The sequence below is a fragment of the Pseudonaja textilis genome, chromosome 2 (assembly GCF_049901715.1).
Source record: "Pseudonaja textilis isolate UNSWEBS1 chromosome 2, rPseTex1.2, whole genome shotgun sequence".
NCBI lineage: Eukaryota > Metazoa > Chordata > Lepidosauria > Squamata > Elapidae > Pseudonaja > Pseudonaja textilis.
In genome coordinates this window covers 51,753,915-51,776,938 of record NC_141991.1, presented here as the reverse complement: position 1 = coordinate 51,776,938, position 23,024 = coordinate 51,753,915, and the positions used below count along the sequence as shown (strand labels likewise).

General features: G+C 36.0%; 1 protein-coding gene across 8 annotated transcripts in view; it reads left to right on the top strand.

Moving 5' to 3' along the window:
• Window positions 1-23,024, top strand: part of CACNA1D (calcium voltage-gated channel subunit alpha1 D) — a 236,503-nt gene that overhangs the window by 189,101 nt on the left and 24,378 nt on the right. For all 8 annotated transcript variants that reach the window (XM_087923877.1, XM_087923876.1, XM_087923874.1 and 5 more), the window contains 6 exons: window positions 1,477-1,636; window positions 2,995-3,122; window positions 3,238-3,334; window positions 4,543-4,645; window positions 6,356-6,457; window positions 11,145-11,275. In XM_087923877.1, the coding sequence (XP_087780003.1) occupies window positions 1,477-1,636; window positions 2,995-3,122; window positions 3,238-3,334; window positions 4,543-4,645; window positions 6,356-6,457; window positions 11,145-11,275 (721 nt within the window). The remainder of the gene's footprint in view (window positions 1-1,476; window positions 1,637-2,994; window positions 3,123-3,237; window positions 3,335-4,542; window positions 4,646-6,355; window positions 6,458-11,144; window positions 11,276-23,024) is intronic.

Here is a 23,024-nt window from a genome sequence, read left to right as displayed (position 1 = left end):
TGCTTGAAGCGAGGAAAAAAAGTACTGAAGATCGCTGGTGAGTGCTATCTAACAGAATGCTTTCAGAGACACAGCTACTGACTGAAAGGAGCTGAGTCAAAAGCTGGGGTCTCTCCCGGGGGGGCTGACTTTTATATCTTAGTACAGACTCAGCTGAATGACATCATAGGAAGGAGTCAACCCATCCTGGGCTCTCGATGCAGCATGGAGGAGAATTTGTCTACACAGATTCCAAAGTATGTAGATTGTGTGGGACTGGCTGCAGTGGCACAGGAAAGCAAATGATGAAACCTGTATTTTTACAACACAACAAAACCATGTGACTTACATTATCTGCACTCAATGTTGGGATACAAATATTCATGTTTCATCATTTTTTTCAACAACATGGTTTGTCCCAGATGCCCATAGATAATACTCTCTTAAAATTGGTTTTGTCTATTTTATTTTATTTTAAAAATGGTTGTCTGCCTTGCGTATGAATTCTGGGTGACTGACAAGAATCAACAAAAGCAATAGAATAAAATATCTATAGATCAAATAAAAAACAACATTCATATAGTCAAGTGGTATATATGCTAAAGTATCAGACTCAACAACACAAACCACACTTACATTGGGTTTATCTAACTTCCTGGAAAGTTATATTTTTTCGTCAATATCTGAGGAGGGTGGAAATCAAGACTTCACAGTCTTGTGAAATCAAAACTTCACAGATCAGGAGGGTGAGCAGGATGCATGAGGAAGCCTGCTTCAAAGGATAGGTGCCATAACCGAAAGGCACCGTTGGTCCTTGGTCTAACAAGATGGCATTATTTAATAGAAGGGATGGAACAAATTTAATGGGGAGTAACAGAAATGATCTTGGAGAAACTGTTCAAAGGTGGCTACATCATGTGCAAAAACATGTTTTAAGCTTGTGAAAAAAGGAAGGGTTAGGAAGAGATGCAACTTGGTTCCACCCTGACTCTCGGAAGTATAAGAGGAAAGGAGAACTAGGATACCTCCTGCGTTAATTGTGCCATTCTCAATGGTTGCCTAATGATATATTGTAATAGAAGTTCTGCATATTTTTGTGTTTCTGGGCTGCTTATTCATTTAACCCCTAAATTCATGTGGGTTCTAGACACTACATAAACAAGCTGCTCAGAAATACAGAAACATATAGAACTCCTATTACACTACATTCCTATTACACTACGTCATAAGGCAACCATTGAGAATAATTACTAAAAAGAAACCCAGGATAGTACATTAATACTGATAAAATCAATGTTCTTATACTTTCAAGATTTTAATGGGAACAGACATAAAGATTTAATATATATTTTAAATAAACAACATAGCATGACATCTCTTTACTGTGCCCGCACTCACATTGTCTGGGACCATTATTAGGAAACAATAATAGTAATGTTATGCTAGAAGAAACAATATTATTTGTCTTATTTTATCTTCCTTTGTTCCATATTAAAGGTGTGCTACAGGAGAGGCTTGGCAAGACATCATGCTAGCTTGCATGCCAGGAAAACGTTGTGATCCAGAGTCTGATTATAACCCTGGAGAAGAATACACATGTGGAAGCAATTTTGCTATTATTTATTTCATCAGTTTCTATATGTTATGTGCTTTTTTGGTGAGTCTAGAAAGTAAAATTTCTGAATGGCTAAAATTTGAACAGTCAAATGTACTGAAGATTAATTCTGTTAACTCACAAAGTATATGATATGTTTAGTTTAGTTTATACTTTCCTTATTTGCTGTTACTTATGTGGTGCTCTCCTTTCAAAGACTTTGTATGCCTGCAGTATTAATATCAGATGAAAACCAAAATTGAGCTAATTCAATTGTCCATCAGTACAGTGTATCCCTATTCAAGATAACATGCTCTTATTTTTCCTCAAAAGGCTTTCTGAAGGGCATGGATTTTATGGCTTTCCAAAAACATAGGAAGAAGTGGGGGTTATAAATATTTGAAGGGTAAGATGTGTGTTCCAAAGGAGGGAACAGTCTCATGTAGAACCCTGCAAGTAATCCATCTGCAGGGTGCTAAGGTTATGAATGACTAAGAGGAAAGCCTCTTATCCAGAAAAGATAACAACTGAAGCAAAATAATCAATATAATGATGGTTATAGAAAGGCATTCATGCCTATTGTCTATTCTTGTTATTCAGTCAAGAATCATGAGTGCAAGAGGATTCCCAAGTTGTGGGACAGCTCTATTTGCAGAAGCAGCATCTTATCCAGAATCAAATATGAACTATTTCTGGACTCAGAATTCTGTCTTGATAGATTTTAGTGAAATCCCATTTCTGGACCAACATAGCTTCCAGACGCTGAATAGGACTTCCATCATATCACTTACATGGTAGAGATATCATTGGATTGGATACCATCAGCATATTGAAACCTCAACTCATGCCAGCAGATGATCTAGCTTAGTGGCTATGCATGGTAGTGGCAAGGAGATCAAATCTTGTAGCAATCCATAAAGGAGCATTGACCTCCTTCTATTGACTGGCATCGTTCTGTTGACTGACACACATACACTCCACCAGCCCGTAGACGAGAACTACAATACTGATCTGGCCCTTGAAGAAATCCAGTGACACCCCTGATCTAAGGTATAAGTTAAATATGGAGAGCCAGTTTGGTATAGTGGTTAGGACTTCAGGATAGAAACCAGGACTGTAAGTTCTAGTCCTCCATAGGCACAAACCAGTTGGATGACCTTTGGCCAATTGCTCTCTCTCAGCCCTAGGAAGCAGACAATGGCAAACCACTTCCAAACTCTTGCCAATAAAGCTATAAGGGCTTGTTCCAGGCAGTCACCAGGAGTCAAGATTGATTCGCTGGCACAATTTTTTTTAACATATATTTATTTCATTGTTTCATAAACAATTTAATTTAATAAACAAATAAACAAAACTTTCAAAGTGTTCTTTCTGATTGCTACCTGAACTTTATGGTAATATTGTCTTCTATTGCTTTTAAGATTATCAATCTTTTTGTGGCTGTCATCATGGACAATTTTGATTATCTGACGCGTGATTGGTCTATCCTTGGTCCACATCATCTGGATGAATTTAAAAGAATATGGTCAGAATATGATCCTGAAGCAAAGTAAGTTACGCTCATGACTACAATATATCGCCATTAAATATGGCGGTTAAAAGCAAAACAATGCCTAATTTAAGTCAGCTGGAGCTATTTAATTTTAAAAAAATCTTTTTTATAGAGGAAGAATAAAACATCTTGATGTTGTTACTTTATTGCGACGCATCCAGCCTCCCCTTGGTTTTGGGAAGTTATGTCCTCACAGGGTAGCATGCAAGGTAGGCTAAGGTCATTGATTCTTTGAAAACCTCTACGTAATGCACTTTTCTAGAGAAGAGATGTCTGTATATTTACTGCACCTAATTGTCCAGTGTTAATTATTAGCTTTTTCACTAGCTCTGTTGGATATTATTACAAAAATAATGCCACATCTTTCCTTAGTTTTGGTACATTGATACAGAGTAGTATTTGGCTGGTAATAAAAGAAAGTTTTGGAGAATTCATTCAATAGTCAAAATTTTTATAAATTGCCTAAATTCAGAGTTATGAAAGGAGGTAAAGAAGTCCCATATACATAAAAAGCTCCCCCTAATTAAAGCAAGAAAATTGGTGGTTCTTAGTTTTTAAAAAAATACATAAAATGGATTTTGCTCTTGAAATTGCTGGCTCATGTGACTCACGTACCTTCCAGCTAGAACTAAAAGGCCAGCTGAGGTCCTTTGATCAAAAACTGTTGCCTATCAATGTAGAATATAAGCAGGAAAAGCACAGTAGCTTCTGGTTGTGCGGACATTTCCAAATTTATAGTGAAGTTGTATATACAAACATCATACTACCTTCAGCAGATCAGTAGTGTTGTGGTAATGCCTAGACATAGCTTAACATTTATACTAAAGAAGTAGCAAGCAATTGAATCATAGCATGAAACTAGCATTCTACTATTAATTGAGATTAGCAAATGCCTTTGAATTACCCATGAGAGCATGATGGAAAGAATCATCTTATTTTCTTTGGCAAATAAAATAAGCTATTTTTAAATTTCAAAGATATCTAGAATCAGTATCTATAGAAATTACTTTTTATTCTTCCTCAGCTATAAATATTTTCCACTGATTTTATGAGAGAACTAAACAACTATGAAACTATCAAATAAAAAGAAATGAATCTTTATAGTAATTATGGTATGCTCATCCCAAATATTTATCTTCTTCCATTAATGTATAAAGTATGTTTGGTATGAATTGTTTTTATGTGTTAATTACAAACACACTTACTTATGGAACTCTTGTGTCAGGCAGAATTTCCTCTATTTTGTAAGTTATCACTGTAGTATTTAGCTCATGACATCTATGAATAATAATAAACACTTGACTATGATATGTCCTCCAATGCATTTTAGATTAATTTCCTGGACATATACTTTAAACATTTAATAAAACACATTCTAAACCTTCTTTGTGTCTATTTCCTTTTTAAATATCTGCAGCGGTTGGTAGCCATGAACATGCCCCTAAACAGTGATGGAACAGTTATGTTTAATGCTACTCTATTTGCTTTAGTAAGAACAGCCTTGAAGATCAAAACTGAAGGTAGGAACCTACAATAAATATTTTAATCATTCTTTATTTCTCCTTATCAAATAATTAGTACTGATCTTTGATATATGTGGTGGCCACCCTGGAGATTTTGTAAATTTAAAAGGTTGAACTTAATGGTTCTCTGTAAAAGTATTGTAGCTATGTTTGTAGCCCCAAATCTCAGTTTTTTGTGGGACAATAGTTTCTTTTACTGAGAAATAGGATAGGTGGTAGGAATCAGTTGCAATTTGAACTTGGCCTTGCTCAAAAATTGTATATAGTAGAAAGGAATTTGTTGTTGCTGACAAAGTAACATGCAATCAGAAAATATATTTTATCAAATATGAAATTCATCACTATCAGTAGCTTCTTTATTTTGCACATTTGCTTCAATTTGGTGTCTGCAGACTAGAGGACCAATTATTCATAACCATTGTTTTCCTTTTGACAGCTGCTTCAGAACATTCAGGGAATTTACTATCAGGAGATAAAGTTTTGTATATGGCCAATACATCAGATGATTATTTTTTTTTTTTGAACTCTGATAAGATATAAATGCAGTGGTGGTATTTGACCGGTTCTTCAGAGCTGGTAGGAGCGATGAGCAGCGGAGACCGAACCGGTTCTCTCCCCTGCTCTAATAGCTCTGCTGTTGGGCCTGCCCGCCTGCCCAGACTCACATACTCACCTTTATCTGCTGAATTTGAAGTGCAGCTGCTGTGCGCGGCATAGAATAGTGCCGCGCAGCAGCTGCTGAAGTGACCGGGAGATCATGTAGGCTTGCAGGAAGCAAGGTAGAATGCCTCTGTGCCTGCGCAAATATCTCTGCGCCTATGCAAAGGGTGCGTTTGGCATGTGCATGCACGCAAAGTGTATGCATGCGTGCAAAGCATGCCCACCAAACCACACCCACCGAACTGATGGGAACAATATTTGAATCCCACCACTCTATAAATGTATAAAGTCTTCCTTGTTTATGATACTTGTTCATTGAAATGGCTGTCAGCAGTACTTAATGTTGGTGTCTGTCAATTTCCTTCTGGATCTTAGCCATTATTCCTTCTGTGCTGATTGCTGAAGGATCTGTGAAACCAGCTATCACCCTCCAGTTCAGGCTTGTGAGCTTCTCAAATGTATCCTGGTGGCCACTGTGTTTGTTTCTCTAGTCCAAGGGTCTTCAAACTTATGACTTATGGATTTAAATTCCCAAAATTCCTGAGCTAACATAACTGGAGGAGGAATTCTGGGAGTCCACAAGTCTTAAAGCTGTCAAGTTTGAAGACCCCTGCTCTAGTCATTCTCTTCCCTTGCTGAAAAAAAAGCAGCTATGAGGAGGTGTTCCTGAAACAGTCCAAGCCAAATAGGAACCACTTCAAAATCTATTAATCCAATTGGCCAGACTTGCTGCAGGAGAATATTACAAAGCTACTGGAAATGATAGAGCTTCTCTTGAATCTCTGCCTCTTGAATCTTAAGGCAGTCATATTTACTATGTGATGTTGTCCCTAAGGCAAAGCAGAGAAAGCTAGTGTCAAAGTTATTGACCTTTTGTGGAAACTTCATTTAACTTTGGCTTAGTTGTAGAGATCCAAACCATGTGCAGAGATATTGATATTTTGCTCTTTAGTTACAGGTTAATAATATGTGTCCTTCCTTCCTTCCTTCCTTCCTTCCTTCCTTCCTTCCTTCCTTCCTTCCTTCCTTCCTTCCCACTCTCCTTAGGAAATCTAGAGCAAGCAAATGAAGAACTCAGGGCAGTCATAAAGAAAATCTGGAAGAAAACTAGTATGAAGCTCCTGGACCAAGTTGTTCCTCCTGCTGGTGGTTAGTAACATGCCATAGCTTCTATATTCTAAACACAAAACACAGAAAAATACTATAACAGAATGCTAATATTAACTACCATAAATGACAAGATAGTAAAGTTTTAGATACTAATTTACAGTAAAATATATAAGATAGCATTCTGAAATAAAGAATTTAAACTTCCCTTATACATAAACCTTTCAATTTATAGGCTTCAGAATAATAATCAAGAAGCCTTTATTATCTTCATTAATGCATTTAAATTTGGAATTTAGTCTAAAATTTGTGAGCCATTTTTTCATTTATTTTCCTTCAACACAAAATGATTATGTAAGGTAAGTTGCCTCCAAAATTTAACAAAATAGTTAATCAAGAGTAATTTTATTAAGAAATACAGAGTAAAAAATCCGCTGTTAATAACTAGGAAAGTTATGATTGATTTAAATGAAATTATGCATCTAAGTTAAATGAAAATGTATATATTAATTATATACGGATGTAATATACTTGTTGATAGATACAGTGATAAAGTGTTGACTGCGGGTGATGTTCTGATTTGCTGTTTTCATTTTAAAAGTGCAGGATCTCTTGCATGATTAGAAAACATCTGAGGCTGCTGTCAGACATCCAAGAGACTGCAGCTATTGGAGTTCATCTTCTAAAATGTTTATACTTTACTATACTTCTTTAGCATTATTGTGCCATTCAAGATCACTCTGATTTAGGTTTAAAAAATGACTTACTGCTGAAGGTACTAAATTCTGTCCTCTCTCCAAAGATGACCTCCTTAGTATTGAGAGAGAGAGAGAGAGAGAGAGAGAATGTTTAGCTGTCCTACTTTTCAGCCAGCCCAGAAGAAGCCCCTGGCAACTGACAACTCTGATTCAGGATGGGATGGGACAATGCCAACTGTCCAGAGAACAGATACTGCACATTTAAAATGACATTTCTCTGTCCCCTTCTGCTTTTTTCTAGATGCACAGCTGATTTCTTGCATGGCCTAGATGAGTTTGCTTTTGTTGTAACAATGTGCTTGAGCTTTTTCTGCAGCCTCTATTCCTTTCAACTATCAGTCTTTTCAGAATATTCTGAAGCAATTCTGTTTTAGGGTGGTGGCATGGAATCAGTGTTGCCTCTGGCCAGCTTCATTCCCCTCTTTTTATTGAAATGCAGAGACATGCTTCAGAATAGTAAGCCGTGGCTGTCTAAACTGAGCATGAAGAGCCTTTTACTGAGTATGTGATTCAGACCTAACACATCATGTAGGCCGCCTTTAAAGTGGAGTTGGAGAGTTCAGCACAATTGCATCACTCTGTACAAAATGATATCTCAGTGTATTGTGACAAGAACCTGCCTAAAGCAAAGGCACAAAAGTTGTCATTAAAATGCAGGAAACGGAAGACCGCCAAATTTTGATGCAACACTCAATTCACAAGCAGAAGGAAATCTTTATAGAGTATAGGCAACATGAAAAAGGAAAGGGCATCATAATAATCTGGGAATATGAAATAAAAACAAACCTTTAGAAAAGTAAGCCTGCAGATTCTCACAAGCCTGAAATAAGTTCAAGATTATATAGCTTCAGTTTAAGCAACATCATAATTTGAAGAAAACTTTGTGAATTATATTGGTTTATATTTCAGATCAAATCAAGAAAATAGATGAATGTAGGACACACTGTATGTTGGACAGGCCAAAGCTTTTAATCTATGTTAAGTTAGGTCACATTATTTCATTAGTTTCAATATGCATTACCTCTCTCAGACAAGACTAAATGTTACAGCATTTCACCATCTCTCAATAAGCAGAGTTTACAGAATAAGAAATATTAATATAAGAAGGTATTAAATATTTTTAGACACTATTAGCATTAAATCCACTAATTTTCTTAATGTATTAATATCGTGAAAGAGACGAAAAGTGATTGGAATATCAAATGTCAAGTTACATTGCAAAAAATGTGGTTCAAAATGAATAATAGGAAAAAAATCCCACTAGAATTTGTCTGTTTTATTCCAAGGTTTCTTTTAATGCCCCTATTCTTAACTCTTTTCCAAGCACACTGACACCTATCTAGTATTCTCTTTTTTCTTCCATGCTTGTTTTGTTGGAATTCATTCCCTAATTCAGCTCTGTTTCTTCTATGCCCACTTCTTCCTAGCTGTTCCCCTTCAGATACCTAGCAGTGTATACTGTGCCCAAATGAAGAAACTAAGAAAGGGTCCATGTTTGGTCTATGAAATAGGCCCCGCGTCTCTCCCCTTTGCATATTCTGCTGTTCTACTACAAGCAAGAAATTGCAAGCAAAGGCAGGTGAATGTGGACATATGGATTTGTGAATATCCACTTTCAAACATGCTTATACATCAGAAAAAAACATTTGTATATTCTCATCGGCCATCTTAAGGCATGTTTGTCTATTATAGCATACAAAGTATTTTGTCCCATTTAGTTTATTTCTTAGTCTTCTGAAATCCATTTTAAATAGCATTCTCTTATTAAAATTAATAGTTTGAGAACTTTTGAGCTTTATAATAAGCTCATAATTATCTTAATTAATCAATATTTTTAATTTTATCTCACCTTTATTATTTCTACTAATAACTCAAAGCAGCAAACATAACCAACATGCCTTCTTTCCATTTTCCCCACAAGAGCAACCCTGTCAGATTGGTTGGGCAGAGAATGACTGGCCCAAAGTCACTTTCATGGCTAAGGTGAGACTTAAATTCACAGTCTCCTGCTTTCTAATCTGGTACCTTAAACACTACAAATATCAGATCTGTGTGCAGATTTCATTTCTTTTATTACTTTTATGGCATCCAAGTTTTAGCACTGTCTTTTATTCAGAGGTAGTCCTTAAGGTGTGTACTTTGTCAGTTGGTGTCTCCTTCGACATATTAGATTAATATAGGCATCACCGATCAAGACACAGCAAACAGGCAGTTGGCCCAACCAAAGAATCAAATTCTTATCATTCCATTTTCCTTTTTCTGTAGGCTCAAAATGCATGTCACTATTGCATGATATTCCACTGAACTAAATTCAAAAGGATCCTGTTTATATGGACAGGGAAACATTCAGTGCAACCATTTTGTGGACATTTTAGTGGTTCAAAGCAGAAGTTAATTCAGGTGTAGTTTCAATGAGATTCATTTTAAGAAAATAGTTTCCAAGATAGATTACACATTAAGTGCTCTTTTCAAATATAGTTAAATAACCATGATGATTTAAAGAAAAAAAAATTACCTGACGTTAAATTGCTAGGACTTCTAAGCTTCCACTGTCACAAATGAAGGTTGATGAGGACCTTTTCAAAAGACATTTTTTTCGCAAAATAATATCAAGCTCAACAATGCTATTTAAGAGACAGCATGGAACAGACTGGACTCCCAACCAAGCAACTTTAAATCTTAAATTATGTTCTTCTCATTCTTCTAATGGAGTATAATATAAAATATGTTATCAGATATGGACTTGCTCTATAAGTATTACTGTTAATCTAACCAGAATAATAACATTATTTTGGGAAGGCATTTAAGACCATTTTGCAGTGAAATTCTTTGTAATTGTTCATACGTAAAAAGTAACATGAATTTTTTAAAATATCTATTTTCTGAAATCAGATATGGTAGCAAAACAAAATATTAAATTATAATATTAGTAACCCAAAGAAACTCTTCACAGTTTTCAGAAAAACTGCCCCTTTTGTATCTTCAAATCACCACCAAGTGTGGAAGTCCATCAAAGGAGATTTGGAACTTATCAGAGAGAAATAAGAGTACAGCAATGGGAATCTCACTGTGAGCCAAGTGTAAAAGTTAACTTGTTCCTGAAATGAGCGCTCATAAGTAATATCTTTTAATGGTCATAATGCTATTCACCATAACCAGTTATTGGAAAATAACATCTGCCAAAATTATTTCGTATTCCATTGTCAAATCTTCCTAAAGACCCTATGAAGCAAAGCTTCCAGTCTAAGGACATTAATTTAAGATAGTAGCATTTGCTTCAAAGCCTGATTTCTGATACCTGTCACTTTATTTTCTATGAGTATAATTGGCTGAGTATTTTCACTAAGAGAAAAACTACATAGCACCTCAATAGTTTAGAAAGTTAGGTGAATAACAATAACCGGACATATTTGAATTTGTTATAAAAATAAGTTCCTTTTATCAATCATGTCAAAGCTACATGTAATCCCCATAAAATTTTGATAGTGAAATTACAATTTTTTGACATGGAGGGGAAATTGTCAATTTAGCTATTTAATTAAATTTAAATTTTACCATCTCCAGCATGTAGCTGTTGCCTAAAAAGTTGTACATCCCTCCTTTAAAAGGACCAAGTCCAAATAAACCTGTGAATTTCCCAGGATGCTCTTATTGTAGTAATTTGGTTCAAACAGATGAAAATATTTCGGGTCCATGACTATCAGCCTCTTGAAAGAACTGCTTCCTCTTTGAATTCTAATAAAATAATTTATTTTCCTTTCATAAGACATAGTTCACTTATCTGCTTCTACTGCTTAGCCTAGTTTACCTGTTAAACATTGCTTTATGCTAGATTCAGGTTGCCTTGTTATAAGCCAGAATCCTAACGCACAGAGCACCAATCACATTTTTTTCTCACTTGGATAGAGTATATATTGGCTTTTAATGAAATGCGCTGAGGTGGGAGACATCTCTCTGGTCTGTTCATTTAGATGATGAGGTAACCGTGGGGAAGTTCTATGCCACCTTTCTGATACAGGACTACTTTAGGAAATTCAAGAAACGGAAAGAACAAGGACTGGTGGGAAAATACCCTGCAAAGAACACCACCGTTGCATTACAGGTGACTTTGTTTTCCTTCACTTTAACTAACCATCTTGAAAGTTTATTAATAACCACAGGTAAATGGCTGTAGATGCAGTCAGCAATGCTACAAGGACTGTTCTTTGTAATGATGCCTCGGGCCTTTCAACATTAAGAGGAATGATCTTATTTTTCTGTGGGTTGAAAGGTAAGTGAAGAATAAGCCGCAGCAGATAGGATGAAGGTAGGTTTTACATTTTTAAGAGGCCAATCTCCACAACATCATGTATGAGAGTCAGGTTCCACATGAATTTAAGTGGTATATAAGTAACCTTTTTATATTAACTTTCTTCTGCAAGGGGTTTTCTGTTTACACATATCTCTTCACCAACATGTGAAGTCTATGGGCATGATCATCCAGTGGAAAAAGTTGGCCTGCACTTATCCCATTCCCATTTGCTGAAAGATAAGGACATAAAGAGATGTCCTTGTGAAGCATTGTTTGGCAAAGGAGGTAAAGCTTTGGTTCAAGGTGCAGAAGCAGAGATGGGCCTATCCTTAGGCAAAATGAGGAAGCCTCCTGTCATGCCCCTGGTGGAGTCTGACTCTGAGGGAGAGGAGGAACAGCCGACAGGGAGTGGAAGTGTGGCTCTGGAGGTTGTGGAGGAGGCTGGGAAGGACAGAGGCCATCTGAGCAGCCAGAGGAGGACCCAGGCCCATCCCCTCTCCATCCTAGGGCATGCAGAGAGGAGAGGATAAGGGAGACATGTGGTCTACTCAGGAGGAGAGAGCCTTGATCCTCTTCATGGGTTGCACCTGTGACAACTGAATAAGAGAACAGACATGCGTACAGGCGAGCGCTGGAAACAAAGTGTGGAAATATCCCGAGTTTATGGTTCCTCTCTGAGTGTAGCATCCTTCCCAGGGTATGTTTTATTATCTGTGCACGTCCTCCAGCCCTTATCTTGCCTGGTTTATGTTGCTTTTTTCTTCTTTCTTGTAACTGTTTGTGTGGGAGTTTTTTTTTGTCTTCCCTCAAGGATATTCGGAGCTTGGAAGCAAAGTGAAGGAATAAAGGGGGCTTCACCTGTTTTCTGTGACTGTATTTGTTTTGTATCCCATCCTGGGTCATCACACCTCCTCAGGAAGCAAATCCCAGGAGCTAACAGTGAAATATCAGATTGTGTTAGGAAGCTTGCCCTGAAGTTCATAAGATAGCTTGCAATCCTTCAAGAAGTTGGCAGATACTAGTTCATTGTTAAGGGATGAACTACCAGTCCAGCCAGTAGCCAAAGATGGAAGCATGAGGCAAAACTGTTTGTAGGAATACAGAGAACATCTATGAGTGCCACAGGTATGTGAACTGCAGGCCACATGCAACTCTTCAGTTTTGTGGTCTCAAAAGCAAATGCAGAATTGGGGGAGGGGCGACTTTTTATGGTTGAAGTTGAAGAGAATTGAGCAAGCAAAAAGATTCAGCTCCCTTCTTCTTCAAATTATACACTCTCAAGATATCTCTATAATCACAAAAAGGTGCTTCTGGGTTCCTGCTTCTTTAATATCCCTCACTGGCAAAGTCCAGAACTGGAACACTACCAAAGGCTAATGTGCCTCGTACAACATACATTATGTTTCCATTGATCAGCAAGTAGATGGCTGTAGAACTAATTTCACAATAAATCCCATTCTTTTGGAAGATCTCACTTCTATTATCCCAATAGTTCTGCCCAGCTGGCCTGTAACTGAACAAACAAAGATACATAATTTTTTTCCTTACATAGTTCATCACAAAAAGTTGCAATGGCCCAGGGGAAGTTCTCACTCACTATCCCCCAAAAGGGGGATACCTTCATTTTACCACTGCTGGATTGACAAAAAAAAAAACCTTTATTTGTATCTGTGCTTAATCATATTCATTATTTGTCACTGGCAAGCAATGAATCCTATTCATTCTTTGTCTTTTGACAGTATTGCTCCAGGTGGCTCTTCTGATATTTCATCTCCTGGAGCTTCTCAGTAAACCAAGGAAACCTTCCCCTTTCCTCCCCCTTCCCCAGTTCATAATTTAGTGATAGGCCATTCGGAGGTGATCTTGTCAAACACTTTTGTTGTCTACAAATTCCAGAGTTTCATTAGATGCCTGGCAGAACTGTTCATCAAGTTTCTGGGAAACTCCCCAATGCCTGCTGGAAACCACTGAATCTGTAAGGTACATCAGGCAATCAAACGTTGGTAGCGTGAATTAGACTTATAGTGGCCAGTATCTAGTAACCTAGAGAATATTTTTTTCCTGAAATTTCCCTCTTAAAGGGAATGCGTGTTATACGCCTGTGCGTGTTATACGCCGATAAATACGGTAACTCTGATTTTGTGGCATGGGAACCTACAATTCCAAATTAAATGTAACCCTATTTTTGTGGTTCCTGTACCTCCTGATTATTATTGATGAAGATTAATATTATTTTCCCTCTATTTTGAGGCAATAAACACTTGTGAATTATAGAAGCCCTAAGTAGGTTTAGATGTGTTTTTTTTAAAAAAACTCTTAACTAAAAATCTAAAAAACTGAAACTGTGACCCTACCCATATGTAATACATAAAGCCACATTTGCACCATTTAGTGCAGATTCACTATCTCCTTCCACTATAACATTTGTTGAAATGGTCATAACCATTCAGATGACTAAGTCTCTTTCTGATATTTTTGCATACTGCAGAAAGATCAGGAATGTGAGTGCAATAAAGGGCAGGCCTGCACACATGTTGATATGTTCGGATGCAATTTTTGTCAGGGGCTATTTTTGTTGTATCAATCTATTTCTTTGATTAAATGTACCATTCTGGAGATGGGTCTAAATTATATGAGCCAATTGGTGTGATGAAAATAGCACAGCTGGGACATATGCTTCAGAACTGGAGATCTGATGATTCAACTATCCCCTGCTTTTTCTTTGAGAAATATTTTTCTAAAGAATATTCAGTCATTTAGGGGATTACATATATATTTTTTAATTAGCTGAACTATGAGTTATTTAAAGAATTTTGGTATGATAAAGACTGGATTTTCTTTTCTGAAGCAGCATTGCTAGGATGTGAAAAGGTTTTGTTGGACCTGAAGGATCCCTCACTTATTACATAATTATTTTTACATGAATGCTCTAGAAATGGATATTCGTTAAAATAGGACCTGTATTTCTTCCTTCATAATAGCTCTTTAATTGAAGACCATCTGGACAGGTGAAGTGGTATTAAATCTTACTTTCCTATTCTGACTGTATGGCTAATTGCCAAATTGTAAAAGTTAATATTGGATATTTTCCGTTTTAAATCTTCTATTGGCTAGAATAACAGGTGGTAGCAGTTAAGAGCTTAAGAACAGCTCCCTGCTAGATCAAGCCATGACTCAGTGGCCAACTAATTGTTTCTGGGTGCTCAAAAAAAAATGGAAAGATGAGAGAAATTTTCTGCTGTCATTTCTTAACAACTAGTATTTATAAATGACATCCTAATCCAAATAGAACATTGGATCTCAGAACAAATAGTTGTTGATACTGAAATTTCTTTACTTGATAACCACAACAATTGCAAGATGTTCTGGTGATGGCAGTTTAAAAGACAAAATTCTCAGTGCAGTAGAATATATAGAAATACCCCTATGAGGCCAAAGGGTACCGAGTGTACATCAGCTGAGTCCAACTGAGGAAAGTATAATTTGATTTGATTTGATCGCTTATTATGTTTCCTAGTATTTGATTGCTTATTTGTAATCTTCGTCTACTATAAAGTGTTATACCTATAATTCTTGATGAATGTATTTTTTTCTTTTTATGAACACTGGAAGCATTTGCACCAAAAGAAATTCCTTGTGTGTCCAATCACACTTGGCCAGTAAAGAATTCTATTCTATTAGTCACATAATAGTGATCAAGGCTTCTTCAGCAGATCATACTGAAAAATATATAGTTGAGTCTTGGACAGTGGTACCAGTGATTAATCAATATCTCTAGCATGTGTGAAAGTGGTGCTTTTTTTTTTTTCTATTAGCCATCTTTTCTAGGTAGCTTTTTTTTTTTTTTCTAGCTAAAATGACTATTTTTCCTTGTGGTATTAGAGTTTTGTTTTTCATTTAAAACAAAGATTGCTTTTATGACATTATAATATTTTAGTTGGATTGTACATTGCTTGGATGTTTAGATCACAAAGAAAGAAAGCATTCAGATTTTTTTTGGTTGCAGTATAGAGATTCGTTATGTTTCAGAAACAAATATTTGTTGATTTGTACTAAAAGTTGGCACTGGGTGTGATTTTTAAAAAAACATCAGTATCGCATGATATACAATGAACAAATATTTCATTTTTTATGTATATTTGTTTTTTCTGAAGGTGAATCATAAGCTAGTTGATATTTCCTCCACTTCTATGTTGTTCACTGCCTTGACTACTGATCAAATATTTCATAACAACATTGAAGGGAGAAGGAAGTAAGGTTGCTGAAACTGTCTGAGTTTTCTTTGTGATATACAACTGCATTTTGTTCAGGAGCTTGCTGAATATTATTTGACCACAGCATCCTGTCTAGAAACCTTGTCAAAATAGTTTATTGCAAACATCAGGCATCACCTTTAAAAGCGCAAAACTGAGATTATTTTTTAAAAGATTCTAATCTAAAGTAATACTGAAGGAAACATTGGTATTTTTAAAAAATCATAATTTTTGTTGCATTTCCTCACAGCACCAATAACTTCTTCCAGATTACTATCATATATGAAACCAGTGAAAACACAAAGAAGCCTAGCAAGAACCTAATTTTTCTTTATCAATTTCATTTAATATGATTTGTAAAATCAGTCGATTTATCTGGGTGGTTGGTTCAGGTAGTATGAAATACGTTTGAATTGAATCGTTTACTCTTTTTTCCTTTTCTGCTTTCATTGTTTCTGAGGGGTCCTTGGTGATCTCTGAGCTTGTTTGATTTCTTGCAGATGTTTCATTATCCAACCTTGGTAACATCATTAGTGCAAATTCTTCACTGTTTCTATCATATATTTCTTCTCTACTCCTTTACTTATGTCAGATTTGTTTTTAACTGCTGTAATGTCATCAGGCTGCAAACTATCCTTCAGCTTTGTGCCATAATATTTAATCAATGGTTCAGAGAATTTTTGAAGATTAATTACTTTATGTGAATCAAAGTAAGTTGCTCAATTCGGAAGGATAATTATGAATTGAATGACAAATTCTCTTTCCAAACTAAAGCTGATTATAAGAAGGCCAAAGTTAAGATAATGTTTTGTCTAATTTCTACATTGTACTTATCAGTTAGATTTAATTGAATATCCTCAGAGATAACATTAAAACAAGTGATGGATTTATTTGGACCAATTCAGTGAAGTTATAACACAGTATCAAAAATTAATGGATTATGATGAAGAAAGTTTTAATATAAACTGTTTAATATAAAAGATAGAAAGGCTTGGAAGATGCTTTATGATTTGATGCAAGAATGGAACCTAGAGATGAAGGGAATTGTGCCATGTTTAGTTTTTTGTCTCCTGAAGATAAAATCTTTGCATGCTACGAATGCACAGGGAGAACTCACTGAGAAATAATACCATCAAATCTCTCAGAACATAGAATCTTTGATTATAATTGTTCTCAAGATGAAATAATTCTGGTAAGCAATGCAATGGGAGATACTTCAAGAGAACTGAAAACAATGCATTTTGAATCTTCTTGCAAAATGGATTCAGAGGAATTTAAACTGAATTCTATAGCAGAAGGAAAAGAAAACTTGGAAAATAGCATAATGCCAAGTATCAGGAATGGAAATCATCCAAGGGTGGGCGGGCAAGTAGAACATGAGGACAAATATAGCAAGGAATAGTTCAGATTCTAAATATTCCTGTGTCTACAAAAGCACAAAATATGGAGAAGAAACAGGCAGAGTGAGAAATCTAAGGCTGGAAAGAAAATATCATTTATAGTTATTGGTGAAACCTGGTTGTTATCTATGATAACTTAATGAAAAGAAATAGCCCAGACAAAATGAGAGAAGTAATATTATACGTAAAAGAAATACATATGTTTAAGGTATGATAATTTGAGACAAAGTCTATTAGGAGGTTCTAGTATACAAGATGACAATAAGTGAGTTGAGTTATGCTGCCATTTGACGGATAGAAGTTGGTTTAAAAATTATGCCCAGTGAATGGATCTCAATGGCCCCATATTGGGGGGACATACCAAGAATATGATTAAAAACGCTGCAGTTGAGAATATAGCAAACACCTTTAGCAGGGGTGGGATTCAACTGGTGTTACTACCGGTGCGGTGATTACGTTTTGCGTGAGTGTGTAATACACCTTAAACTGTGCTGACCGGACAGCTGATAAGCGCTGCGCGTGGCTGTGCAGTGTTTGAAAAACTGCTTTTTTACTGCTTTTTCAACCTCAGCTGTCCCACGCAAAGCAGCTGAGGTTGAAAAAGCAGGAAATAAAGGTCATATAACAGCCCCGGTGGGTGCGGGGACCAAACAGCACCAGACACAGAACTGGTTCTATAGAGCCGGGCAGAACCAGTAGCATCCCACCACTGACCTTTAGGCAATGTCCACATTGAGGCAGATTTTGACAAGGTACTATTGTAGTATGGATGACAGCATCAGGTGGGATATAATACTAGGCAATTGTTAAGGTCCTTTCCAACCCTTAAATCTAATGCAGCAAAATATAGAGGTTACATGGATGAATTGAGGCACCCTCATAATTACCTTCTGAGCCCTCTGCAACTTCTGAATAGTCTTTAAAGCAGCGCATATTACAATAGTCCAAATGAGAAATGGCCAAAGCATGAGTGAATGAACCTTCCAGTCTATCCATGGACACAATTGTGTACAAAATTAAGTTGTGCAAGGATCCTTCTGGCTATGGCTTCCAGCTATGGCTAAGATTTTAGAGAAACGCCAATTTGCATACTAGCTTTGCCTGGAGGACTACCTCTTTCAGAGCCAAAAATGATTGGTTGCTAATTCTGGGAGCTCTCCTAAACTTCAGCTACACAGGCCTGCAGGCTTAGACCTGAATTGAATCTAGTGTTTTAAAGCATCTTCATAGAAATACCTTGATCATGCCTGATCAATTAGAAACCAACACCAAAACAACTAATTAGGATCAGAAACAAAAGATCAACAACCTCACCAACCTGCACCAATTTGAAATATCTTGTCTAAAGACCAATCACAATCAAGACACCTGAATATAATTCCAGGAGCCCTCTCCCCCATCAGCCCTTGTTCAGTTGTTTGTGATCTACAAAGCAGACTACTTTGCCTCTGAAGATACCAGCCACAGGGAATCTCATCTAGGTCATTGTTGAAAGGCTGGCAAATGCCTTTCTTCTGAGGATTCATTTTTCTGCTGGGAGAACTCCGGTGCAAGGATACAGATAACTGCTTGAAAGCTGGTTCTTTTTATTTTTCAGGAAGGCAAGAGATAGCAAAAAGTCTGCATTCCTTTGTTTTGTATAATAAACCCCTGATTTTTATACTTTTTTTCTCCCTTTGTGTGTGAGTGCTTGTGTTTGTATTTCTTAATGTTTTAAATCCTGTCAGGGTTTGTCTTCATTTCCGCCGGAGGGTAAACTCCGCGGGGTGGTTTGATTGGATTATCAGTTTCGTCCTAATGTTTTCTTATATTTGTTTTGTGGCAATCTCCTGTCTGCTATGGAATTTATTTCGTGTCTTTTGTCTATTTGTTTTGCTGATTTGGCATTACCTGTTGTTTGTAAGGGATTTCTTTTTCTTGTTTCCCTAGCTTTCTTAATTACTTGGCTTTTGTCTAGGGGGCTTCTTTCAATACCTTTTCCTATGCAAGTTTGTTTTACGGCTGGCCTGATGTTCCCTTTGGGCTTTTCCTGCTTGGGTGTCACCACTGTCCTCATGAAGTTCCCTTTCCACAGTCACCATCATTAAATCCTGTAGCCCCCCACTCGGCCTAACAGATACTGCTGTGAAAGATACTACACCAATATACTAATGTACTTTTTGAGGCATGATCTTCAAACATTCTTAAGTAGAGTAACATTTTCTCTATAAAAAATTAAAAATAGTGTAATTGGCCTATGGGGATTGATTTTGAGGAATATCCCACATACATGCACTGTATTCTTTATATGCATATTTACAATTATAAATATTTCATTGTACAAAACAAAAAGTAAAATTCTCAGCAGACACTTTGGAAAAAGAAGAGGAGGAGGAAGAATGTTCCTGCTGCTCAGTAGGATTAGCATCTTTTGACATATTTAGATAGTTAGAACTACCTTGTTATTGAGAGTTTTGCGGCAATAATTCAGTGCCAGAAAAATAAACAGAGATGGCTGATGCTTCATTTTACAACTTTATAAACATAAGTAGATTTTACAAACCAGTTGTAGATTTCTCCAAGATGGAGCAAACTCAAACAAAAGCATGTTGCAAGTTCAGAGCAGAGCTCCAGCTTTTAGCAAGTAAGCAAGTTAGTTTCATCTTCAATAGACAGACTCAGAGCTCAACATAGTTGCAGAGCTTAACATATAGCCATGCCTAAACTACTTTTAGTTTCAGTTTCCAGCCTAGGCTACTTCTAGTTTCAGTTTCCAAAACAGTCCTCGTTGGCTGACTTAGTTGCTATTCCTATTCATTGGCTGACCTTGTTACAAGCTCTGTTCCAGTTCATGAATATACTCTGACAACTGTTGATTGGGGCATGTCGTTCAAAAGTATGTTTCATATATGTGGAAATGTTTTCAAAGACCTCATCAAAGTAGCCACATCTTCCAGGATTGTGGTTCTAAATATATGCAAGTATGAGAAAGCAATTGTATGAGCCTGGAAAAGGTTACAGCTATTTTTTAATCCAAAACATTCCTGCATATTGTGGAAAAGATCCTCCTATTTATACTTTTTAGGATTGAATGTGATTTTTCTGCTGAAATGATTTGTATATGGATTATATATTTCAATGCTCTCTTGCTTTTTAACTATTTTTCAACTATTAAGAACCTTTTGATCAGAAAGCATTAATATGCACTGGGTGAGTTTCTTTTAATCAGTAAAATAACTTAGGTAAGCTCAGGGGTGGGATGCTACTGGTTCTGCCTGGCTCTATAGAACCGGTAAGTTCTGAAGAGCAGCAGGCACCAAACCGGTTCTGTGTCTGCTGCTGTTTGGTCCACCTGCCTGCCTGGGCTCTTACCTGTCCTTTATTTCCTGCTGTTTCAACCTCAGCTACTTTGCGTGGCGCAGCTGAGCTTGAAAAAGCAGTCAAGTGGCGTTTCAAATGCAACGCACTTGCACACAGCGCTTATCAGCTGTTTGGGTGGCACAGCTTAATGTTTATTACATGCACGCGCAGTACAAAACATAGTCACCGAGCCAGTAGTAACACAGGTTGAATCCAACCCCTGGGTAAGCTTCATATTTAAAAAAAAATATTTTTGGAATAAAAAACAAAAGGGTAATTAGAAAATGATTTTGGAAATTTATAAATGGTCTAAGGGTCCAGGTGGATTTCAAAGAAGATTTGGAAAATAATTATCAGAATTGTTCCCAAGGGAAAATGATGTTTTGAATTCTAAAAGAAAACATAATAAGATGGGAATTTGAATATTGAATATTTGAATATTGGTGGGTGCTAGAAGGAAATAAAGATTACAATTAAAGGAGAAAAACATTTACACTTAACTTATTAACATAGAATGGAGCAAAATACCTTAACATAAAATGTGATAAAGGATATTTTTGCACAATGGACTCAGAAGTAAAACTTAAAAGTGTGCACTCTTATAAATACACTATATTCTAAAGAACAGGAACAAGTTACTAAATAAGACAGACTGATCTGAAAATGGATTTTAAAATGACACGCTATGAGAAAGATGTAGAAAAAGGTGCTACATACAAGTGAAACTGGCTGATGTAATAATTAACAGCTATATACAAATAGCAACAGAAAGAATGACTTGGATAATTCACTTAAATTGGATTTATAAAGGAAAGATTTGAAAATCTGAAAGATTTTGTGAAAAGCAACAAAAATAGTAAAAAAAAGCTCTAGGAAATCATTTGAAGGGATTGCTAAAAGTAAAAGGGAGGAATATAAAATGGTTTATTTAATCAAAATGGGTTTATTTAATTGAAATAGATGTTACTTCTTGTAATCCTGATTAGAACTGCATGACTAGGTAAGAGATGAAATAAGGGATGAAGAAATTGTTGTACTTTAAGAGAAGTGATTAGTTGTTAAAATTGCTTAAACTTGTGATGAAGAGAGAAGTCATCCTTTTTCTTTGCTATATTTTTTCTATTTTTTTTTGCACTTTCTACTTTTTATTGTTTAATTCTTTTGTTTTTTGTAGATTATATTAGGTTTTGTCTGTTTTGTATTTTAAAAATACAGAACCATCAAAAAAATACAGCCACTGTGAAAAGAGAAGCACTCAGATCTACACAGAGAGATCTAATCTAGTAGGAAGATTTTTCTCAAGAAAGCACTTGAAAGAAATTGGGGAAATTCCCAGAAATACGGGGAGGTGTTCTTGAATTATTATGATTTATGTAATAACATATCCTTCAGTATACTCATGATGCCTAATGGTATATAGTGTGAAAAGGTATTTTTGAAGAAACTCATCTTAAAATATTACTGCATTTCAACAGAAGCCAGGAAAATACAGAAGAAATTAATGTAAAAATAACATTGATAGGATCTTTGATCTTTGATATATTGTTCAAGATTCTCTCCAAACCACTGATTTACAAAAACCTGTAATCTAAAGAGCATACAGGAAGTGCATTAAATTAAAAAAAACCTATTAATCATTGTCCAAATGAAAGTTGCAAGCGATATCTCAAGACTTACTAAGTAACCTCACTTTACTTTCCAAAATTCAGGATGTTGCTTGGAAGAATTGGTTAGGAAAGGGCAATGATAAATTGGAGATTAGAAACACCATTTGAGGGAGAGTCAAAAGATCTCTCACCAGCATGTTTTCCTAAAGAGGGAGTTCTGTAGCTGCCATAAAGCCACTTTGTGATACCACCCACAACTTCACATCAAAATTAATTATCCTGTGGCTAAGAAGTTTGACAATCTTTTGCTTTAATTTAATGATAGATTTATTTGTTTTCCTAGCCTGGTAGCCATCAGCTATGTTGTTCCTGTCAATCCCAATCAATTAGGCCATTTCCTGGGTAAAAGGAAATTGTGGTCCAATGTTTGAGTTGGAAAAAATATTTTCAAAGATGTAAATTAGGCTTGCAGTGTTATCTATCCTCATTAATTTTTTCTCAGCTGTTTCTGTTCCTTATCTTATTTAAAAAGCAAGCTGGTGTAATAAACATTCATAATAGCATTTTCCAAATTAGCATTTAGCAGTGCATAAATGAATGGGCAGTGCTTGTGACAGGTGTACATTAATAGACCCTGCCATAGAAAATGCATACAAATTAATACACCTGGCTGATTGCAGAGTAAAATAAATGATAAAGACATCGCAGTTTGTAAAATATCGAGTGCAATTCTATTTAACAAAGCTTTGCTATTTTTGTGCAGTATCTATGACCTTCAATTAGCTACCATAAGAGTAATAACATATAATGATGACATTCCAAAGAGGTTTTCAATGGTTATTAAAAGCAAATGGGGTTGTACGTCATTATGCTTTTACTTCATTGGCCTGCAATGTTCATACTGGGCTCACATCAAGCTCAGCATAACAGGGTTTAATAATAGAACACAGATCTCTTTGTG